This window comes from Simochromis diagramma, unplaced genomic scaffold, assembly GCF_900408965.1.
Source record: "Simochromis diagramma unplaced genomic scaffold, fSimDia1.1 OVJJ01000663.1, whole genome shotgun sequence".
Classification (NCBI taxonomy): domain Eukaryota; kingdom Metazoa; phylum Chordata; class Actinopteri; order Cichliformes; family Cichlidae; genus Simochromis; species Simochromis diagramma.
This window is the reverse complement of record NW_024387049.1, coordinates 287,906-310,623: the sequence shown is the minus strand read 5'-3', so window position 1 is coordinate 310,623 and position 22,718 is coordinate 287,906. Positions and strand designations below refer to the sequence as shown.

At 40.5% G+C, this 22,718-nt stretch overlaps 1 protein-coding gene and 1 long non-coding RNA gene across 4 annotated transcripts in view; one reads left to right on the top strand and one right to left on the bottom strand.

The window, feature by feature from the left end:
* ctnnd2b (catenin (cadherin-associated protein), delta 2b) overlaps positions 1-22,718 on the top strand; it is a 224,990-nt gene that overhangs the window by 34,596 nt on the left and 167,676 nt on the right. For 2 of the 3 annotated variants that reach the window (XM_040044969.1, XM_040044968.1), the window contains one exon: positions 14,160-14,296. In XM_040044969.1, the coding sequence (XP_039900903.1) occupies positions 14,165-14,296 (132 nt within the window). In that variant the 5' untranslated portion in view covers positions 14,160-14,164. Of the gene's footprint in view, positions 1-10,895; positions 11,257-14,159; positions 14,297-22,718 lie in introns of those variants that run through there. The other variant, XM_040044972.1, reaches the window with a different exon arrangement.
* LOC120741874 lies at positions 21,175-22,705 on the bottom strand. Its single transcript, XR_005697705.1, has 2 exons — positions 22,236-22,705; positions 21,175-21,845 (listed from the first exon to the last, which is right to left on the bottom strand). It is a non-coding gene; the product is annotated as an uncharacterized LOC120741874 (long non-coding RNA).

Sequence of the window (22,718 nt, the reverse complement as noted above, 5' to 3'; positions counted from 1 at the left end):
AAGCATAAAAGTGCTTTGAGGGAGACACTCATTTTGTACAACTAGGAGTTCTTATATGACTCTAACCAAGTAGCAGTAAAGCTCCCAAAGAGGAGTTCTGTTTTTCTAATGAATCATCCTCAGGGGACCACTAATACCTACAAATAAAAAGATTTATTTGCTTGTTTTCCCTCGCACATCATATCCTACTTTCTGCTTGCTTCCTTTAGTGATGGGATTACAGCTGGTCCTAAATGTTAAGCAGCACAGCAATGCTACAAATAGCCCCAAATGTTGTGATTTTCATATGATAAACATTGTCATAATTTGTTAAAGCGTTGGTCTAAATTGCTCTCATAATCAGACCATGATAGAAGAGAACTTAGAACAACCTCATCAATCCCATCCTCTCGTGTGGATGTTTGTTGATTGCTTTCATGGGAGTCGCTTATTAGTTACCTTTATATGAGGGGGGATATCCCAAAGCTTGGTGGATTGGTGGATTTATTTTTTCTTTTTAACAATGCTGAACACCAGCTCTATTCCATTTGTTTAAGATTTTATTTTCTGAGGTCTGAAATCAGGTTAGAGTGGGCTGTAATGGTGCTGAGGGAGCTGTCCTGATTACCCACCATGCCTTCCAAAAGTAATAATGTCTGTGCTCGAAATATGAGAAACTGCCTCCTATAAGTGTAAATGAAATTGAATTTCCTTTGGCAACCCATAAGTTGACTACAAAGACAGGTTCCCCCTTGTATTTGCAAATTTTCTGCAATATTCCCCTTAATTAAGTTTTCTGCATTTCTGTTCCGCACCATTATTTTACATTAAATATAGTCCCATTCTGTGTCATTATGGGCAAATAATGTGGAGCTGTCACCGAGTTTAATCAGCATCATTAGCTCTAGTGTGTGCAAAACTTCGTTAGACCTTAATGGACACCATCAAACGTCTGTCATCCCTCAACACCTGCCATCACACTGCTTTAAGGCTATGGTTCTTAGTGCTGTTGTTCCTTAGAATATAATATTTACAGTGTGTTGGCTGACTGTTGAACCTTCTTCTGGGTAATTATCCACATCCATGTGAAACATGAGTGCGATGGGAAAAAAGAAAAAAAAAGAAAATGTTCCTGTAAGCTCTCCTATGTCCTTGGAACTTTGCTAGGTGAATTCTGATTATATAATCAAGAGTGCTTTCTAGCAAACACCAACAAATATCAGTAAGCGCCATTAGCATTTGTGCTTAAAATATATAAATGAAATGAAAACAATCAGAGCGAACTTAATTGCGATCCATATTCAGCGAGCCAGGCAGCAAAATAACAACACAGCAGACGCCCTCTGAAGTAGCTTGGCAAGGGTTTTTATTGTCATGTAACTGGCTTTCTGCATTCATGCTTTTAATAATACATATTTATTAAATAATGGATTTTTATTGTGGCCAAATGCCTCATAATGGTCTGTTCTGAGCTGCTATCCTTAAGCGATATTCTGAGCGATGCACGCTGTATTTTACAGCACTGCTGTAGGTACAGTGTCAGCTTGTGTACCCACTTAATATAAATGCCCATTAGCATCTGCACTTTTCCCACAGATAGATTTAGTTGGTGGGTAATTAACCCTGAATGATGCTCATAAAGCCATCTGCTATTGTCTTCCAGCAACAACTCTGTGGTGAAAAGTCAAATGATCAGTGATACCATCACGGCCTGTCCACATGGATACTGTCACTTATTTTGGCTGATTAGAGTTCCATATGTTCTGTGTGAGGATAGATGACATGAACGCTATCATACAGAATATTAGGCTAACACATGTTACTTATCAAATTAATAATGGCTGTTTACCTAAATAAAACATTAATGCCATTAGTAACATATATATTTACCTGTCAGTCAGTTCAAAGTCGCTGCAGTGAAAGAGGCCTTTATCTCTGAAATGCCATCCAACCTTCAGGACCTTAATTTCACATCCACACTTCTTTGCAGGTTGCAGATTATGATACTAGCACAAGATGGCAGCATCCATTTCCAAGATACTGGTATAGTGGGAGGAAGTACTGACACGCCATACGTTCAATGCAGGCACCTTGTTATTCCCCATTTGGTTCATGTGGACTTTAACTGGGAAAACAGTCCTAATCTGCAGGACCTGTAAATGCTGCTGCTGCTGCACCTTTTTAAGGTGAACATAAGTGCTCACTCCTCTCTCTACTTGTCTTGTTTATTTATTTATTTGTTTATTTAGCAGACGTTTAGACTTGTTCTACAGGAAAAGCACAGGTGGTACTAATCAATTAACAGCAACCTAAAAGTCACAGTCATAACTTCATTCAGAGGAGCTTGAAACTGAAACAGCTAAATTGGGTTTAGTCCTCTCCCTCTTGCTCTGTCTTCAAACCTGTGATTTCCCAAACATCCTTTGTTAAAAGACTTGTAGCTGCCCCAGGTAAAGAATGATTAACGCATTTATGTTTATCCTTAGGCAACTTAATCATTTAAATGAGGCTGGGGAAAGGTCATAGTCAGGATTCAGGGCTTGCAAAATCACTAGCCCGACGTCCCGGAGCTAGCGATATCTCCGGTCGGGCGACCAAAATCTATCTCAGCCCCGCCCGTCGGGCTACAGTGGGGCAAAAAAGTATTTAGTCAGCCACCAATTGTGCAAGTTCCCCCACTTAAAATGATGACAGAGGTCAGTAATTTGCACCAGAGGTACACTTCAACTGTGAGAGACAGAATGTGAAAAAAAAATCCATGAATTCACATGGTAGGATTTGTAAAGAATTTATTCGTAAATTAGGGTGGAAAATAAGTATTTGGTCACCTCAAACAAGGAAAATCTCTGGCTCTCACAGACCTGTAACGTCTTCTGTAAGAAGCTTTTCTGTCCCCCACTCGTTACCTGTATGAATGGCACCTGTTTGAACTCATCATCTGTATAAAAGACACCTGTCCACAGCCTCAAACAGTCAGACTCCAAACTCCGCCATGGCCAAGACCAAAGAGCTTTCGAAGGACACCAGGAAAAGTATTGTAGACCTGCACCAGACTGGGAAGAGTGAATCTACAATAGGCAAGCAGCTTGGTGTGAAAAAATCAACTGTGGGAGCAATCATCAGAAAATGGAAGACATATAAGACCACTGATAATCTCCCTCGATCTGGGGCTCCATGCAAGATCTCATCCCGTGGGGTCAAAATGATCATGAGAACGGTGAGCAAAGATCCCAAAACCACACGGGGGGACCTGGTGAATGACCTGCAGAGAGCTGGGACCAAAGTAACAAAGGTCACCATCAGTAACACACTACAACGGCAGGGAATCAAATCCCGCAGTGCCAGACGTGTTCCGCTGCTGAAGCCAGTGCATGTCCAGGCCCGTCTGAAGTTTGCCAGAGAGCACATGGATGATACAGCAGAGGATTGGGAGAATGTCATGTGGTCAGATGAAACCAAAGTAGAACTTTTTGGTATAAACTCAACTGGTCGTGTTTGGAGGAAGACGAATACTGAGTTGCATCCCAAGAACACCATACCTACTGTGAAGCATGGGGGTGGAAACATCATGCTATGGGGCTGTTTTTCTGCCAAGGGGACAGGACGACTGATCTGTGTTAAGGACAGAATGAATGGGGCCATGTATCGTGAGATTTTGAGCCAAAACCTCCTTCCATCAGTGAGAACTTTGAAGATGAAACGAGGCTGGGTCTTCCAACATGACAATGATCCAAAACACACCGCCCGGGCAACAAAGGAGTGGCTCCGTAAGAAGCATTTGAAAGTCCTGGAGTGGCCTAGCCAGTCTCCAGACCTCAACCCCATAGAAAATCTGTGGCGGGAGTTGAAAGTCCGTGTTGCTCGGCGACAGCCCCAAAACATCACTGCTCTCGAGAAGATCTGCATGGAGGAATGGGCCAAAATACCAGCTACTGTGTGTGCAAACCTGGTAAAGACCTATAGTAGACGTTTGACCTCTGTTATTGCCAACAAAGGTTATGTTACAAAGTATTGAGTTGTATTTTTGTTATTGACCAAATACTTATTTTCCACCCTGATTTACGAATAAATTCTTTACAAATCCTACCATGTGGATTCATGGATTTTGTTTTCACATTCTGTCTCTCACAGTTGAAGTGTACCTCTGGTGCAAATTACTGACCTCTGTCATCATTTTAGGTGGGGGAACTTGCACAATCGGTGGCTGACTAAATACTTTTTTGCCCCACTGTATATGATAACCCGACGGGCTATCATATAGCCACTTGGGTGGTTGGAGCCCTGGTTGCTCCAGTCTCAATGCCAAATATCTTTGGGCAAGATACTAACCCCTAATTGCTATCCATGTGAATGATAGATAGAAAGCACTCGCCTCTGTCAGTGCGCCCCAGGGTGGCTGTGGCTACAATGTAGCTTGCCATCACCAGTGTGTGAATGTGTGTGTGAATGGGTGGATGACTGGATAAGTAAAGCGCTTTGGGGTCCTTAGGGACTAGTAAAGCGCTATATAAATACAGGCCATTTACCCTTTACCACTTAAGGATAGAAAAATGTGCATGGATAGATGGGGTAACCCATATGGAAAAGAAATAGTAGAAACTTATATGTGTGAAAGTGACCACTTTCATGAGTAAATCATATAAGGTTTACATGATTTACTCATGAAAGTGGCCACTTTCTCATTACTTTCATACATTGTTTTAGTAAGTATCCAAAACATACAAGTTTCATTATATAATTTTTCAAGGGATCTTATATCTGTTTTCACTCTTATATGCTTTTCATACAAGTTTCACACAAGACAGATACAAACTTTATAAGATTTATATATATCTTTTCCATATGGGAACCTTTCAGCACTGTGGGTGCTTTTCCAAATATGGATGCTCCCAATTCCAGATGTTTAAGCTACCAATCACACCCCCACAGCCCATCTGTCACTCCTAGTGGAATTATAACAGGAATCCGCTCTGAGCCCCTTCTTGTTTGCAGTGGTGATGGACAGCCTGGCAGGCTGCTGGAGTTTGATGTTTGCAGATGACACTTTGATCTGTAGTGAGAGTAGGGAACAGGTGGAAGAGTGCCTGGAGAGGTGGAGGCATACACTGGACAGAAGAAAGGCAATAGAAGCAAGACTAAAATATTTGTGTAAATGAGAGGAAGTGGAGGAATGGGTGGAAAAGTTAAAATGCAAAGAGTAGACATTGTGAAGGTAGAAAATTTCAAAATACCTGAGGTCAATCATTCAAAGCAACGGACAGTAGGTAAGACAGCCAGGTTGGAGTGGGTGGAGATGAGTGTGAGGAGTGATTTATGACAGAAGGATAGCAGCAAGAATGAAGGGGAAGGTTTACAAGCTCGTATGGTTTGAGACAGCTGCAGTGAAAAAAAGACAGGAATCTGAGCTGGAGGTGAAAAAAAGACAGGAATCTGAGCTGGAGGTAGCAAAGTTGGTAGCTGAGATGGTTGAGACATGTACACAGGAACCATAGAGGATATACTGAACAAAGGATGTTGAAGATGGAGCTGCCAGCCAGGAGGAAAAGAAAAAGACTTCAGAGGAGGTTCATGAATGTCATGAAGGAAGACATATAGAGGGTGGCTGTGACAGATGTGTTGGAAAAGCTGATATGTATCACCTAAATAGTAAAATGTCTCAGTTTAAAGAAATGACATGATATCTATGCTTGGTTATGAGCAAAAATTGGTATATAGGTTTGCAAATCACTGCAGTCTATGCAGTTTATGAGTTTATGTAACACTGCTATGTTTATCAAGCTGTTCAAGGGACAGCCTTGTGTGAGAAAGTTGTGTGTAATGTTGGTCTTAATATAGATGCAAACCTTTTCAGCAAAAAATCCATTTTCATTAAAAAATATTAATAATATTGCTTGCGTTGTCTTCAGAAGTCAGCAGTCAGAAGTACAAAATAATGTCTGGGATAAGGCCTTTTATAAATGATGACACCTTGATGTAAACTCACATACTCACATATAGTAATTCAATTTAATTCAATTTTATTTGTACAGCGCCAAATCACAACAACAGCTGCCTCAAGGTGCTTTGTATTGTAAGGTAGACCCTTCAGTAATACATACAGAGAATAACCCAACATTCATATGACCCCCTATGAGCAAGCACTTTGGCGAAGGAAAAGTGGGAAGAAAAAACTCCCTTTTAACAGGAAGAAACCTCTGGGAGAACCAGGCTCAGGGAGGGGCGGGGCCATCTGCTGCGACTGGTTGGGGTGAGAGAAGGAAAACAGGACAAAAGACATGTTGTTGTTCATATAGTACAGTGGGAGGATCTGTATACTATAAAGCCGGTATGCTCATGTACTGTTAAATCCAACATTAATAATAATAATAATAATAATACATTTTATTTGAGGGCGCCTTTCAGAAACCCAAGGTCACCTTACAAAAAACACAATTAACTCACATATTAATTCTGTTCTCCACCAACTGAGTGTAAATATGTATATATAGGAAAATAAGAGCAAACCCATCAAACTGAGGACTGTGAAATCAATCAATGTTTTAAAAGTTGCCAAAATGCTCTATAAAGCTAAAAGGGACTGCTCAAATGTCCAAGACAGGATTTTAATTAGATAGGTGTCGGTTGGGGTTTTTAATGTGTCTTGTACTACTATCATTACTGTTTCATTTCTTTTGACATGTCCATTAGACAACAAAAGAGTAAATCAAATATCACAAAACTCTCAGAGGTAACACAGAAAAGTTAAAGCCATACATTCACGGTTGACACTGGGTTTAAATAAATACAAAGTGATACACAGACAGTACTAATTGCATTGGTAAATGTTGTTAATTTGGAAGCAGAGTCGTGGGTGCAGGGTCTAGACAAAGGGACAGATGACTGGTGAAGACAAAACAAAACACTGCTGCAAGTTTTAATGAGGCAACGGGGGACTGCCCATCAAACACTCATATCTCAGATAGAAAGTACAAATACCCACATATGCACACACGCTTTAGTGCACTATGCACACACATATGTACACAACAGGAAATATAGTCGTGAGTGCAATATGCAACACCCACAAAGAACCTTGCCATACAGAGGTTTAGCTGATTTGCTGCACCTCTGATGAATTCTGTCTTCACCAAAACATGCCTGTCTCAGACCCGACTGATGAGCTTAATGGGTCAAAAGATTAAGCCCAATATTCCCCATGTCAGACATGTCAATCATAGCGTGGTGAGCTGCATTTACAATGTTACAGCAATATCAGAGATTACGCTGTGAAATGCAGGCCTAAATACCCCTGCATTACACCGCTGAAATATAGACCTAAAAATCCAAGATTATACTTCAGTGAAATAAAGCCTTTAGGCCTAATCCATATTCAAAGTCTTGTCTCTAGCTGGGCTGTTGGCCTCTGTAACCTAGTTCTGATGGCTGTTATTGGGGAAAGCTGCTTTGTACTGGTCAGTTGTGTGATGAGGGTTTGGACATGGTCTGTCGAGTTGACCTATATTTGGCTGCCTGCCCTGTCTGCAAAATTAAAAAACAGATCTTCCCTTGCGTTATATTCTATAGGCAAATTGGGCCTTCTCCACTTTCGGTTTCAATTCTCTGATCAAGCTTGGATGTACTGTCAGGTTAAATTTTTAATGCTTAATCAAGCCAAATTAAGGAGAGACTGAACACAGTGCAGGATCAGGACATCCTTCACCATCAATGTAGAAATTTCTAGTGTTGGTGCAGCAATGTATTAGTATGCATGGTGATTTTTGGGGGGAGGGATTAATGCTAACACCACCATGCTGAGGTAGCCCCACTGACAATGCTAAGCTCTACTCACACAGACCTAGGGACCAGTTGGCTGATCGCCAGAGAAAAATGTGCATTGGTGTCACTGGCGTGCTTGGTCGCAAAGAAGTATATGGTACTGCACAAAAAAAAAACCTCCATTGGATTACTTTGGTTGCCAGTAGATTGCTGCAGTAGCACATAGTTTCTCTGGAAGATGCCAACTGGTCTTCAACCACTTGCCAACTACTGGCTTAAGCAGTAGTGAAAATGTGAATGTGAAGTGCACGGAAGTGAAGTGGTTGGTTGGTAAGGCACAACATTTTGGTTTGTGATGCACTTTTTCGAGTTTTACTCCCACTCAGTGGTTGGTGTGTGTTTGCAGACAAATCTTCATCTTCTATGCAAACTACAGGCAACCCCAGCAATTTGCAAACAACGAAAACAACTAGGAGGCTTTGATGTAGAACGTTCATTCCTACTAATGTTACCCAGCAAAAGCCAGCAACGATTCTCCAGCTGGTTGAGAAATACGCATCTTTCCCTATTGAACCTAGGTTGCTAGGGTGTTGGTCATGTCTTTAGAACTGAGGCTGAAGTCTGAAATTATGACATCTAGAACGCACAATGTTTGTCACCATCCTAGTTTCTGGTAATATAGTTTCAGTCCATACAGTAAGTGCTTCATTGCATAAATTAGTGGTAGTACATGAAAAATCTAGAATCACCAAAGTCTGTAGGACTTCTGGGGCTTTTTAAACAGCTTGTCTGTCATACAGGTCCTGAATCTATGGAGGAATTCTGACACACTTAAGATGGTGGTTTTGCTTCATATGCCTGCAAACAGGGTCCGTCATAGTTTGGGGCAACATTTCAGCCACTGGTGTAGAGGATGGTGTTAAAATTAATGGAATTATGAACACATAAAATTATTGTCAGATTTTGATCCCCCATGCAGTACCAATGCATACCTGGATCGAAAAAGCGAACACTGGAACACCATCAGTCATGGATTGGCGTCCCCAAAGCCCGGATCTCTAACTTATTGAAGCAGTGAGGAGTCATCTTGACAAAGAACCTTACAAAAGGAAAAAAAAAACCTCCAAATAAGAGCTTTGAATGTCCTTCAAGAAGCATTGAGAACTATTCCTGAAGTTCCTGAAATGACAAAAAAGCTACCTGCAAAAGTTTAGTTTGTGATGAAGAATAAATGGTAGTTGTAGCAAATAATGACTCAAGCTTTTTAGAATTGTAGAAACTCTGTATTTTGATTTATGTTTGCACATTTCAATAAATCACTGCACCTATTTCCCATTTTCCTAGCAACATAAAAAGAAATGAGGTGTGGCTCAAGAGTTTTTTCCACAGTACCATATTTCCCAAATTTATTTTCAAACACTCTTAGTTTTTAATAGAAAAAATACCCAACCAGACTTCAACTCATTTTGTATGCCCTGCATAAATCATTTCAGAAGTATTCCCCATGGAGAAAACAGAAATGTGCACTAAGCAAGACAACGATAAAAAGCAGAGATGTGGGGTGATGATGTAAGAGATGTGCAAACATGATGAGTACATCATGGCTGTGCAATCAAGACTAAGCAAATAGATTAGGTAGGCTAATGGATGAATGGGCTTAACAGCGGTAGTAATGGGATACAACTCATAAACAGGCATATGCGGTAAAGTCATAATGCGGTATGAAGAACAGCTGCAGGTCATTGCTCAGATCTAGAAATTTCCAGTAGTTAAAAAGGCTCTGTTAAGCGAACATTGCCTCACTGTTAAAATGTTCATTTGTACCAGTCATGCTGCTGGTGTGAAAAAAGGCCTATTTCCCAAGTATGCACTGCATGCGTGACTCAGCGTGGCATACAGTGGATGGTGGATCAAAGACAACGTTTGATAGCGTGATTCTACTGAAGTGACTTGAATTATCTGTCTTCTCTGTTGAACTACCAAGTCACTGAAACTGCAGGATCTTATTCTTGTGTTCCGATACTTCCAAAAGGAGTTCTAATTTCTTTTCTGCCTTTTTTCTTTTTTATTCGCTGGCCTAGTTTCATTTCCGTCATATTTTAAGAATTGTATATCATTTTATTCAGTGCGGAGATTTTTACAAAACAGTTTTCTAAACTCAAGGGTCAGGTTTTATTGTCCCCACAAGGAAATTCGCTGTGTTAATAATCTGTGTTTAGGCACAATGTGGTACTCGGTGTGGCAAAAAAATATGTCCACCATAGACTGTAAGAAACAGATGTCACTCATTGGTTTGTCACTGAACAAAGTGCTCTCCATCATACTCAACCCATCTCAAGTGTACAGTAACTCTTCCTTCTGTGACAGGTGAACAACACTTGTCAGGCACCAGATTTCACACAAATATTTCGGTATTGTGCTTTCTTGCAGTTGCTTTTTTTATAGTACACATATTATTTATTAAAGCAATTTGCACTACTCTCTTATACAATCTTGGTCTTATTTAACTTAAAATCATTTTTATGTTTTATTTTCTTTGTTTGTTGTATACTGTTGTATACATAAAAACTTTGCACCATCTCACAGTATAACGTCCTCACTATGCACCTGCTTTTATTCTCTAAGCAGCACCAGCCATTGTAAGCTTTCCTCATTGGCTTCATTTTTCACCAACATGGTACGGTGGCCCTGAGAGGCCAAATGGACATCAATTTAAGAAAACACCAGCAATAAGAAAAATGCTGCAAAAGCACACAAAACACAATGGAAATAGGAAAAAACAAAACACAAATAGGAAAAATGAAAAGAGAAATAGGAAAGAACAGATTTCCAAAGCACAAAGGAAGTGTTTCTGGGGAGACAATAACCCGACGGACCACTTGCAGGAACCAAAATATGCTAGGTAAGCGTGTTGTAATCTCATGATTCATATAATACTGATGACGGATTTTTAGGCTAATAGTTAGGCTAACACACTTACCTCTCATCTTTTCTTTCCTCGCAAAACCGATACATCCTCCACTTCCTTTAAGTGTCTCCCAGCGCAATTCTTAGCATATTTTGGTTCCTGCAACTGGTCCGTCGGGTTATTGTCTCCCCAGAAACACTTCCTTTGTGCTTTGGAAATCTGTTTTTTCGCATTTCAGTTTTCGTTTTTTCTATTTCTGTTTTCTTTTTTCCTATTTCCGTTGTGTTTTGGGTGCTTTTGCAGCATTTTTCTTATTGCTGGTGTTTTCTTAAGTTGCAGTCCGTTTGGCCTCCCAGGGCCAGCGTAACATGGTGGCCACAGGGGCTGCTGTCTAGCAAATGTTACAGGTTTCTTCTTGAAAGCTTAAAGATGGAAGCAAACATTCATCTGACTGAGAAGGCCTCAGCGACAGCTGCCATGAACCAGGACCCAACTCTGCTTACAGAAACAAAAACATAGAACACAGGAGCGAGATTTCCAGAGGGGATGAGACAAATCATGAAAAGTGGAGGGATGACACTCTGTGATGATGACTACTGAAAGAGCAAAGAGTGGTAAGAGAAGCAGAATAGGCAGGGTTGAGTTTCCTTTTAAATGGACAGTACAGCTCATGCTTTACAGTTGTGCCGGCAGACGCAGAGAGTACAGATTTCAGAAAATTGAGCTGACAGGAAGAATGTGAAGCATGTAACGGTGTCACAGAGCCAGATAAGCAGCATGTTTATGAGGTACAGTGCATCCTCGGAGAAGGTGAGGCTGAGAGAGCTCAGGTGCATTGTAGCATTGCAGGTTCAAATTCAACCCACAACCTTGTGGGTCATCCTCCTTCTGTCACCCTCCTCTGGGTGCTGCCTAATAAAGCAGAAATGTGCTGAAAAAGATGAGCACGCACTGAAACAGGTCAAGTGAAGAGAAGTGAGGGAGGAGAACACAATAGTGGGGAGGCACGAGGAGGAAAGAAGGAGTGAGAGAGATTACGCGTAAGCAGCAAAGTGGGTGGAAGTGAAAGGTTTCGGTTTACAAACAGTGATTTGGGAAACGGAGAGCAAAAGAAACACTCCAAAATGGAAGACACGTAAAGCCAGGTCAGCCATATTAGCAGCCTTCAGTGACCAGAGATTGTTGCCTAGCAGCATGCAAGAATAGTTTTCTCCTCTTGTCATGTCTTTTCTTCATATCCCATCAACCTCCTCCTCTTTTCTCCTCACCTCGCCTCCATCTCTCTGCTGTCTTCTCTGGGCTGTCATCCTCACTCTCATTCATTTTTCCCTTCACCCCCCCTCCTCTCCGCTCATAGGCTCCACTTTTCTTACCTCGGCATTAGGCTTGTGCTGCCTCATGCCAGCAGCACAGTTTTACGTGTGTGCACGTGTGTGTGTGTGTGTGTGTGTGTCTGTATGTGTGCGCATTCCTCATTCCAATCCTTTCCCCAGTGTATAAATCTGGCTGATGCAGCCGTTACACCAGCTCTGTGCTGCATCAGGATTACATGGCACATGTGAAGCCCGTGTCCTCCTACGCTTGGTCAAATACAGGATGACACATGGCATCAAGCATGGAATTTGAGTGTGTTTGTGTGTGTGTGTGTGTGTGTGTGTGTGTGTGTGTGTGTGTGTGTGTGTGTGTGTGCCAGTCCCTCTGATGCTGGAACTCTGGAAGTTAGACTTGTGATACCAAAATAGCCGCCCAAATATGTGTTCAGACCTTATCTAAGAGGCAGTTACAAACTTTTTTAAAAGCCAGACGCAACTTTACAGCTTTTTTCTTAACAATAAAATAACTACAAATGGTTAAAATAAAGGATGAAAGTGAAGCTGCTAATTTACTGATAAGTCTACATTCCTTCTCTCAGCAAGGACCATGAGCTGTGTGTAGCATCGGAAACAATATGTGGATACATGCACTGGAAATGAGCTTGCTCTGAAAGGTAGCTGGGCTCTCTTGTTCATACAGCAGAGGCTCAGAATGGTGCACATCCACATCAAAGCAGTAGGTGAGGTGACTCAGGCATCTGACACCTCTTAGGTGAGGTGTTCTGGCCCTGGGGAAGACCAAAGACATGGGAAAACCTCAGTGTAACCCCAAGAAAAGCTGGAGGAGCTGGTTAGGAAGAGAAAGGTGTTCTCACCTCTGCTTAGACTGTTGAACCTGCGACCCAGATAAGAGGCAGAACATGGATGGATGCATATTATGAAGTGTTACCTGTGCAGATTAGCTCTACAGTAGACATGTTATGTTCGATCTGCTTCATTGTTACTAAATCTATATCTTCTTTTTATTTTGTGAGGAACAAAATATTATAGCACTCTTAGCAACACATTATAGCACGACCTGTGACTAAGGATAAAACTCCCCTCTAAATAAGTGGAAGTTTTATGCATTTTATTTGAAATTACAGTGTAAATATATACAATATAAATGGTAGGTATGCTATAATAAAAAGGTAACAAATCAGGTTTTTAAAGGAAACAAAGAAATAATTATACCGTAAGTAAATTTGAGTACAGTGGTCCCTCGTTTATTGCGGGTGTTACGTTCTAAAAATAACCCGCGATAGGTGAAATCTGCGAAGTAGCCAACTTTATTTTTTATTATTATAGATGTTTTAAGGCTGTAAAACCCATCACTCCACACTTTATACACTTTTCTCAGACAGGCATGAACATTTTCACACTTTTCTCTCTTGTTTAAACACTCTCAAAGTTCAAACCTTCTTAGAAAAATAAGTCCAGTATTATAGAATGAAACCAAAGATCAAAACCTGTTTTCAGGTCCAGAACATGGAAATAGAGCAGCTGCGAGAGAATCAATGGTGCAGAAGTAGAAGAAGCAAGAAGATTGAGTTGAATAAAGTTTGACTTACCTGACTGTTTTGTTTTGCTTAATGCACCTTATAATCCTTTGACATTGACACTGTTGTGTTTGCTGTCTTCTGCTAGCGAAGATTTATGTAAATTTGACAAGCTGAACGCATTCTGTGCTGTACAGGAGACACAGCACGAGATTGATTGGAAATTGTCTACAACCAAGCAGGACGCTGAACACAATGCGTTGTAAACACACAATTTTTTAAAATGTGTGTCTACAAAATTTGATTCTCCATTATCTCTGTAGAGTATGCTCCCTCTTCTCGCTGGCCTACATTTGTTTTGCTCCCGTGCACCTGTCCTTGATGCGTCACTGCCCTTTTTTAAATGCATGCTACAATAAGCTCTAGCTACCTATAACCTGAATCTGAAAAAGTCAGAAAGAAAATGCAAATAAAGAGCGGAGCAGTAGTCTTTTAGCAGGTTTTGTCAGTGACCAAATAGATTTTTTTCCAAATGGATTCGTTACACAGCTCCACATCCAACCTCCACTCATGTGTGCATGACGAGTGTAAAAATTATGTCCCACTCTAAATGTTGGGATGTGAGTGTCTAATAGTAAAAGACTTGCATGTTCCCTTGTTTTCCAGGAGGTATGCCAGTGCCTGAGGTGGCGTCTGACACTGCCAGCGCTGCTACCATGTTGAGCCCCGTCCTCAATGCCTCCAACGGAGACGGCTCCGAGTCTGAAACCACCTCCGCCATCCTCGCCTCAGTCAAGGAACAGGTTAGAAGTCCGTGTGTGTGAATGTGCGTGTGAGCATTCTTGCGAGTGTGCGTGCGACGTAAATGGAGGGCTGTCACAATTAATGAAATATGATCACCAGAATGTAGTGAGGATAATTCCCCATCCTTTCGGGGCGAAACAAGCTGACGGTAAACAGTAAACACAAATGATGGAATGCCCATCTGAGCTAATGTGTCACAAATATGTCACCACATTTTGATCTGTTAGGAGAGAGCCTTGGGCTACAGATGCTCAGTATTATTTTTGAAAATACCCTAATGCAGTAGGACGCATCATTCGCCCACATTTTGTCAAAGTCTGAGCAGCTTTGTTTTAAATTCTATGTGTGACTAAGCATCCAGCAGATTTTTTTACAGTACAGTCAAGATTGGGCAACACAGCTGGACTGTGTTTTGTGTTGGTTATGCATTAATGAAGGCTAAAGACTTTAATGATTTTTTATTTAAAACCCCTTTTTTGAATACACTTAACTCAGGTATGCTAATTTTAAATTGTACTGATTTAGTTGTATATATAACAGTAAGTCGTGTAATGTTGTGTTATAATTATCAGGCTTTTAATACATGAGCTTGTGGTAAAAAAAAAAAATACTGCAAAAGACAATGAATTTGAATAAAACACATGGAAATAGAAAAAATATAACCAGAGTTATATACAATGATACAGAGATACAATGAAAGTGGACCAAGATATTCACAAAACAAGTTTTTTTTAGGGAGACATGATAGAACAGATGCAGAAGTGACAGATGTTATTAGCCATTTACTGGTAGCTACTGCGTTATTGTCTCTCCAAAAACACTTCCTTTGTGGTTTGTGAGTTTTGTTTTGTTTTTGTTGGGGGGGTTTTGTGAGATTTTGCAGTCTTTTTCTATTTACTGCCCTTTTTTTAAACTTGCAGTGCATTTGACCTTTCAGGACCACTGTATGTAATCAACCAACCCATAACCAAAGATAAATGTGATAACACCTTAATAAGCAGGTTTCAAAGAACTGGTCAGACCCGTGAATATCTATATCATAATTTTGACTAAGGTAAGAAATGAAATGTCTTGAGGGAAGCACGGTGCCACAAAGTTCTACACATAGAGGCTTTGTTTGGATTTATTGTTTCCCCAACTGTTGAAAAGGCCAATAGCACTGGATTTATTTGGAATCGTGCAACAAAAGCTGGGTAAATACTAGAGATGGCACGATACCACTTTTTTATGTCCGATACCGATACCGATATCATAAATTTGGATATCTGCCGATACCGATATGAATCCGATATAGTGTTTTTTAATCAACAAAACTGTTTTTTAAATATCTTGCTGCATTTTGTATAAGTTCATACTCAAGTTTAAAACAACAACTACACTAAAGCTATTCTGTTATACCTGTATGCAAAAAAAAATATTTCATAGTTCAGCAATACTGATCAATCTAATAAACTTAAACCTACACCATCCTCCCTATTCTGGTATTTTAAAGAGTACTTAGCGTAAATATTAAGCAACCTAACTAATAGGGTTCCAACTCCCAGCAACAACAAAAATAAATAAATAAAAAATAGGGAACCACCCCTCACGCTCCACCTCATGATGCTTAATCGACGTAATCAACCTTAATTTGATGCAGTGTGAAAAAAAATGCACAGAAATCAATTATTTTTCAAGAAATATTAAATAGATTCAACATCTTTCTTCAACAAAATTGCAGACTGCACAGATGGTACCTTCCCAAAGGAAAAAGTACTATAGCTTACTAGGGTATATATATTAGACTTAATAGTCACTATATACAGTAATTGACTTCTATTCATTTTACATCAAATTAAAACTTTGGGTGTAAGATTTGGATAATTATTTATTAAAAGCTAGACATTTTAAATGAGAATAAGAAAGAAAAGTATGTCTTTGTGCCCCCTTTTCCCTGTTAATGCCCTATCGGCCCCCCTGGCTAAACTTTGCTAGATCCGCCCCTGCACAGTTACCAGCATCAGCTACGTAGAAAAAGATCCTCGAGTAGAAAGTAATATTAAATACATTCTAACAACAGCTTGATCAGCTGTTGTTAGAATGTATTTAATATTACTTTCTACTTAAAGCTTAAAGCTTAAACGTGCTGCTGTTGTTCAGCCGCTGGTTTCCTCTTTCTGGTGCAAAGTGGGCCAAAAGCAAACTAGAGACACGGACTCTCGACAGAAAAGCCGATCAGCTGATCATTAAGCAGTTTCATGATTGAAGTAGCAGCGAGAAGAAGCAGTCGCTTGTTAAGCTTAACGCAGGAATGCTTTACAAACATTCAGAGATGGACTTACACACTTGCTTTACTTCTCTCGGGATAACTTTGTCGGAGATGAAATGCCGGGTTGCTAGCGAAGCTCCAAATGCTATCCAGACCACCGACAGGTCCCGCATGCCACAGCCGCTCTATCACGTGATGCATACTGCTCCGACGTGCTAACGTTCTGAGGTGAGTTACGGCGTGTTGCAAGTTTTGTGAGGTGCTTTCGTGATATTTAATGGATCGGATTACATTTTTTATTTTTCTCCGATATCCGATCCAGTAATTTAGGTCAGTATCGGACCGATACCGATACGTAATATCGGATCGGTCCATCTCTAGTAAATACTACACTAAACAAAGTTAATTCTTCAGCTCTAATCTGCTTTGAACTGTCAAAACAAACACTTGGTGCATTTCAGATTCGATGCTCATTATTGCAGCTTATAGTACATTATGTTACATACAGCATATGCATCAACACAGGAGTGTTGGGATCCTAAAGAATGAGACAAGAAACAGAAGAGTTGAAGGAAAAAAACCCTTTCTATTAGTTATAATGCTCATGATGGCAAGTTCATACAACAAGATGTATAAAGCAGTAGAGTGCTAAGTAGAAAAGCACTATATGACTCAGCCCATTTACACGTTTGAATTCATGTTGGGATATTTCTAATCCATGCAGGGTCAAAATTATGCATACAGCCTCAAATATAGACATACACTCATTTAAATATTTTAATAAGTGGCGCTGTTCTCCAATGTCTTTTAACTTGACAAGGCCAAGACCTATTAACTTCTTGTTAGTGATCATGATTAACTACAACTGTTAATTTTTCTTTGCCGATTAACAAATAGCCAGAACAATGGAAAAGTTCAGGGGACTCAGTGATGATCTAAGAAGAAGAACTGAAGATTTACACAAGTTCACACAATTTTACACAAATCAATGCTTAAAAGATAAAAAGAAAGCAGGCTAACATTAAGCTTGGTCATCTCAAAGCCCCAAACTCAACTCTACTGAAAGTTTGTGGATTCTGCTTAAAATGTGGGTCTGTACAAGGAAACCAACCAATTCAAATGGACTGTACCAATTCTGAAGAAGGGTCGTCAACTATCCAGTCAAAATTATGTTATGTAATTAGATGACTGCCAAATGGGTACATTTAACCAAATATTATTTGGGTTGTATGTATATATTCTTTGTACAGCAGCAGCAACCAACCTCTGGGCCACGTACCGGTCCGTGAGTTGTTCGGCACTGGCATAGCTGGACTGGCCATTTGCCCGGTGGGCTGATGGTGAGTTTTCAATTTTATGGGCCGATGTTTTTTTGTTTGTTTTTTTGTAATGGTATAAACAATGAAAGGTGGGGATTGGCTAATGTGTCATGATCAACTCTGGGCTTGACCAATTACGGCCGAGGAGGTTGGATGGAGACCCCGCCCCCTTGCTTGGGCAATAGCTCTGAAAGAGCTATTCTGTGTCTTTACGCTGTCAGCTGCCTCTTCTTCTCTCATTCCCTCCCCCTCCCTCTCTTGTTGCTACTTCAATCATGAAACTGATCGGCTGATCGGCTGATCGGCTTTTCTCTTTTGTTTATCGTTCACTTTGCGCCAGAAAGACGAAACCAGCTGATGTTGCGCTAAAAAACAGCAGCACATTTAAGATTAGTAAGCTGTTGTTAGAATTTATTTAAATGGTAAATGGCCTGCATTTCTATAGCGCTTTACTTAGTCCCTAAGGACCCCAAAGCGCTTTACACTACATTCAGTCATTCACCCATTCACACACACATTCACACACTGGCAATGGGAAGCTACAAGCTTAATATTAATTTCTAGTATCAGCTGATGTTTGTTGGAGCCACAGCTGTAAAGCTGCTGGTCATGATGTCGGTTTGGATATGTGGTGAAAGGGAAACATGAAGATGAAACCAGGAGATGTCCTTACTGAATCATCAGAGCTGAACAGGTGATGGAGAAACAGGTTTACCTTTAAGGTGACATGAATGAGTTGAAGGGAAGTTATGAACTGTTTCTGAGAGACAAATAACACCAGGATCCTTTTTTAGGTAGCTGACAGCTGGTAACTGTGCAGGGGCGGGTCTAGTGAAGTTATGCCAGGGGGCCAGGTAGGGCATTAACAGGGAAAGGGGGGCAAATAAATACTTTTCTTTCTTATTCTCATTTAAAATGTCTAGCTTTTAATAAATAATTATCTGAATCTTACAACCAAAGTGGTCATCAGATGTAAAATGTATAGAAATCATAGATAAATACCAACAAGATAGTGTACATCACTGTCACAACAGCGTTTGTTTTCATTTAAAGGCTTTATGGCTTTTCCTATAATACTTGGTGGGCCGGTCTCCATGACACCTTAAAGGTCCGTGAAAATATTGTCGGACATAAACCGGTCCGAGGTGCAAAAAAGGTTGGCGACCACTGGTGTACAGTACAGGGAGTGCAGAATTATTAGGCAAGTTGTATTTTTGAGGAATAATTTTATTATTGAACAACAACCATGTTCTTAATGAACCCAAAAAACTCATTAATATCAAAGCTGAATGTTTTTGGAAGTAGTTTTTAGTTTGTTTTTAGTTTTAGCTATTTTAGGGGGATATCTGTGTGTGCAGGTGACTATTAATGTGCATAATTATTAGGCAACTTAACAAAAAACAAATATATACCCATTTCAATTATTTATTTTTACCAGTGAAACCAATATAACATCTCCACATTCACAAATATACATTTCTGACATTCAAAAACAAAACAAAAACAAATCAGCGACCAATATAGCCACCTTTCTTTGCAAGGACACTCAAAAGCCTGCCATCCATGGGTTATGTCAGTGTTTTGATCTGTTCACCATCAACATTGCGTGCAGCAGCAACCACAGCCTCCCAGACACTGTTCAGAGAGGTGTACTGTTTTCCCTCCTTGTAAATCTCACATTTGATGATGGACCACAGGTTCTCAATGGGGTTCAGATCAGGTGAACAAGGAGGCCATGTCATTAGTTTTTCTTCTTTTATACCCTTTCTTGCCAGCCACGCTGTGGAGTACTTGGACGCGTGTGATGGAGCATTGTCCTGCATGAAAATCATGTTTTTCTTGAAGGATGCAGACTTCTTCCTGTACCACTGCTTGAAGAAAGTGTCTTCCAGAAACTGGCAGTAGGACTGGGAGTTGAGCTTGACTCCATCCTCAACCCGAAAAGGCCCCACAAGCTCATCTTTGATGATACCAGCCCAAACCAGTACTCCACCTCCACCTTGCTGGCGTCTGAGTCGGACTGGAGCTCTCTGCCCTTTACCAATCCAGCCACGGGCCCATCCATCTGGCCCATCAAGACTCACTCTCATTTCATCAGTCCATAAAACCTTAGAAAAACCAGTCTTGAGATATTTCTTGGCCCAGTCTTGACGTTTCAGCGTGTGTGTCTTGTTCAGTGGTGGTCGTCTTTCAGCCTTTCTTACCTTGGCCATGTCTCTGAGTATTGCACACCTTGTGCTTTTGGGCACTCCAGTGATGTTGCAGCTCTGAAATATGGCCAAACTGGTGGCAAGTGGCATCTTGGCAGCTGCACGCTTGACTTTTCTCAGTTCATGGGCAGTTATTTGGCGCCTTGGTTTTTCCACACGCTTCCTGCGACCCTGTTGACTATTTTGAATGAAACGCTTGATTGTTCGATGATCACGCTTCAAAAGCTTTGCAATTTTGAGACTGCTGCATCCCTCTGCAAGATATCTCACTATTTTTGACTTTTCTGAGCCTGTCAAGTCCTTCTTTTGACCCATTTTGCCAAAGGAAAGGACGTTGCCTAATAATTATGCACACCTGATATAGGGTGTTGATGTCATTAGACCACACCCCTTCTCATTACAGAGATGCACATCACCTAATATGCTTAATTGGTAGTAGGCTTTCGAGCCTATACAGCTTGGAGTAAGACAACATGCATGAAGAGGATGATGTGGACAAAATACTCATTTGCCTAATAATTCTGCACTCCCTGTATATTGACGCTGTATGTATAATTTTGAGTGTGTGGATTAGAATAAAATCCTTAAAAAAAGTCTTCAAAGAAATCATTAAAAGCCCCCAAATTACCATGACATTCATGCCTATGACAAGTGTATATCAACTCAACTGTAAACATCCAAAGTGGGGATGTTTACTCTGCATGGAGCTGAACAGAGGAAATGTGAAGAAGCCAAAGATAGCTGTTAAAAATGCTGAAAGCAGGCTAAGATAATGGATTGTTCATGTTTTTCGCTCAGTGATTTCTGTGAGTTACTACAACGTCCCGAGATCCATTCCTGAATCTAAGTAGGTCACGTAGACTTGGACGGTCACACACACGTAGGTCGTGTACACACACCTACACACAAACTTCCACATCATCTAGGGCATGGTAATGGCCTTCTGATGAGAAGGTGTGAAAGAAAAAGGCAGAAGAGAAGGACGTGTCAGCTGTCCGAAGAAAGTGAAGACAAACAAATAGTTGCTCACTCACTCCTCTTCATCCGACTGCACCACGGTGAAGGTTCGTTATTCCTTAAGCCAGTTGTCACCCTTTTTAACTGAGTAGTCCAAAATCAGTCAAATCCACAGTAATCTGTCATACAAAGTCAAGGAAAAAAACAATATTTGAGAATCTACTCTTGTTGGGTTCAGTTAGGATCGTAAGGAGACTGGCAGTGGTAACTCAACTTAAAGAAGGAATATCCCTCCACTCAGAATGAGACACTGACAACAACTTAAAGGGAGAAAAGTGATTTGAGTGTATTCAACATTTAAATGCTCCAAAACATAGACATGAACAATACATTTAGACCTTTTCAAACATATAAATCTCAACAATGTACAATATATCACTTAAAGTGTCCATAAATGTATCAGGTAGGCTGTCCATTTCAGTTCAGTGCACTTAGTATTCAGTGTTCTTAGTAAGTGTTAATTGTCTTTAGTCACAGTTTTTGCTTTTTTGATGCATCAGTTTTTTGTGTTAAGTGGAATCAGATCTGACCCCCAAAAAAAGAAAAAAAGTAACAACATAAAGTGTCCTGAGATCTCAGAAAAAACGTTAATCCAAAAAAAAATTTGCAATCGTTGTATCCTACCACCCTCCAAGGAAACAGGTGGCCTTCAGATTGAGAACGTCCTTTCTAGGCACCTCCAGTGGCATCCAGTCCTTAGATGGCACCGCTCGGTCCTTGCAGCAGATTTCTACCACGTAAAAAAAAAACCAGCCTGCACACAACGTGCAGTGCAATCACTCACTTGTAAAATAAAACATGTGTTTCTCTAGTGTTATCCTTTTTTTTCCTCACACATCACACATCTATACAGTTCTTATTGGCCAATAACAATTTATCAACAACAAAAATACATTCCACTGCAAATCATGAAGCATGAAAAGTGTCTCCGTGGTGTGTTAGCTAAAACTTCACATGTAAGCGCATTAGCCCAGGGAGCACATGTGGGTACGCTAGCATACTCTCCACAGGCTAACACAGCTAAGCAATCGTTAGCAGGTTCTAAGACAAATATCACATTTCCGACAAGCATTGTATCCTGACTGGTTTTATGCTCAGAAACTAGACTATGAATCACAACTGCAACTGCAACTGTGAGACTCACCAGGATATTCTTCATAGAAAACATTAATTCCGTAGCGCAACACGTTACAGGACTGAATATCCACACAGCTTTGCGCATCTAGCTCCGTGCAGGCGGATGCAGTGAAAGAAAGTCACCACGCACGCGCTATGGTGCATTCATGGTACATGGGAAAACTCAGCATTTAACAAAACAGTAACACTTCAAATTAGAATAAAAACAGAATACAATTGGCAATAAAATAACCATGGGTTACACTCTCCCCCTCTAAACGGCATGAGTCCCTTCATGCATCGTTGACCAACTGGGGCCTGATAAAGGTGACATGACAGTTTTGGAGAATGCAACACCTAAGGTTTGAAAAAAGGAGCTAATAGCCAAGGTCAGCGGCTCTCCTAACTCATCATAAGTGAACTTCTGAGGTGGGCGTCTTTCTCTGTCAGAGCGCCTCAATCTCACTGGTTCTGTAGCACCAGCATCAGTACTAACAGCATCATTAATGAC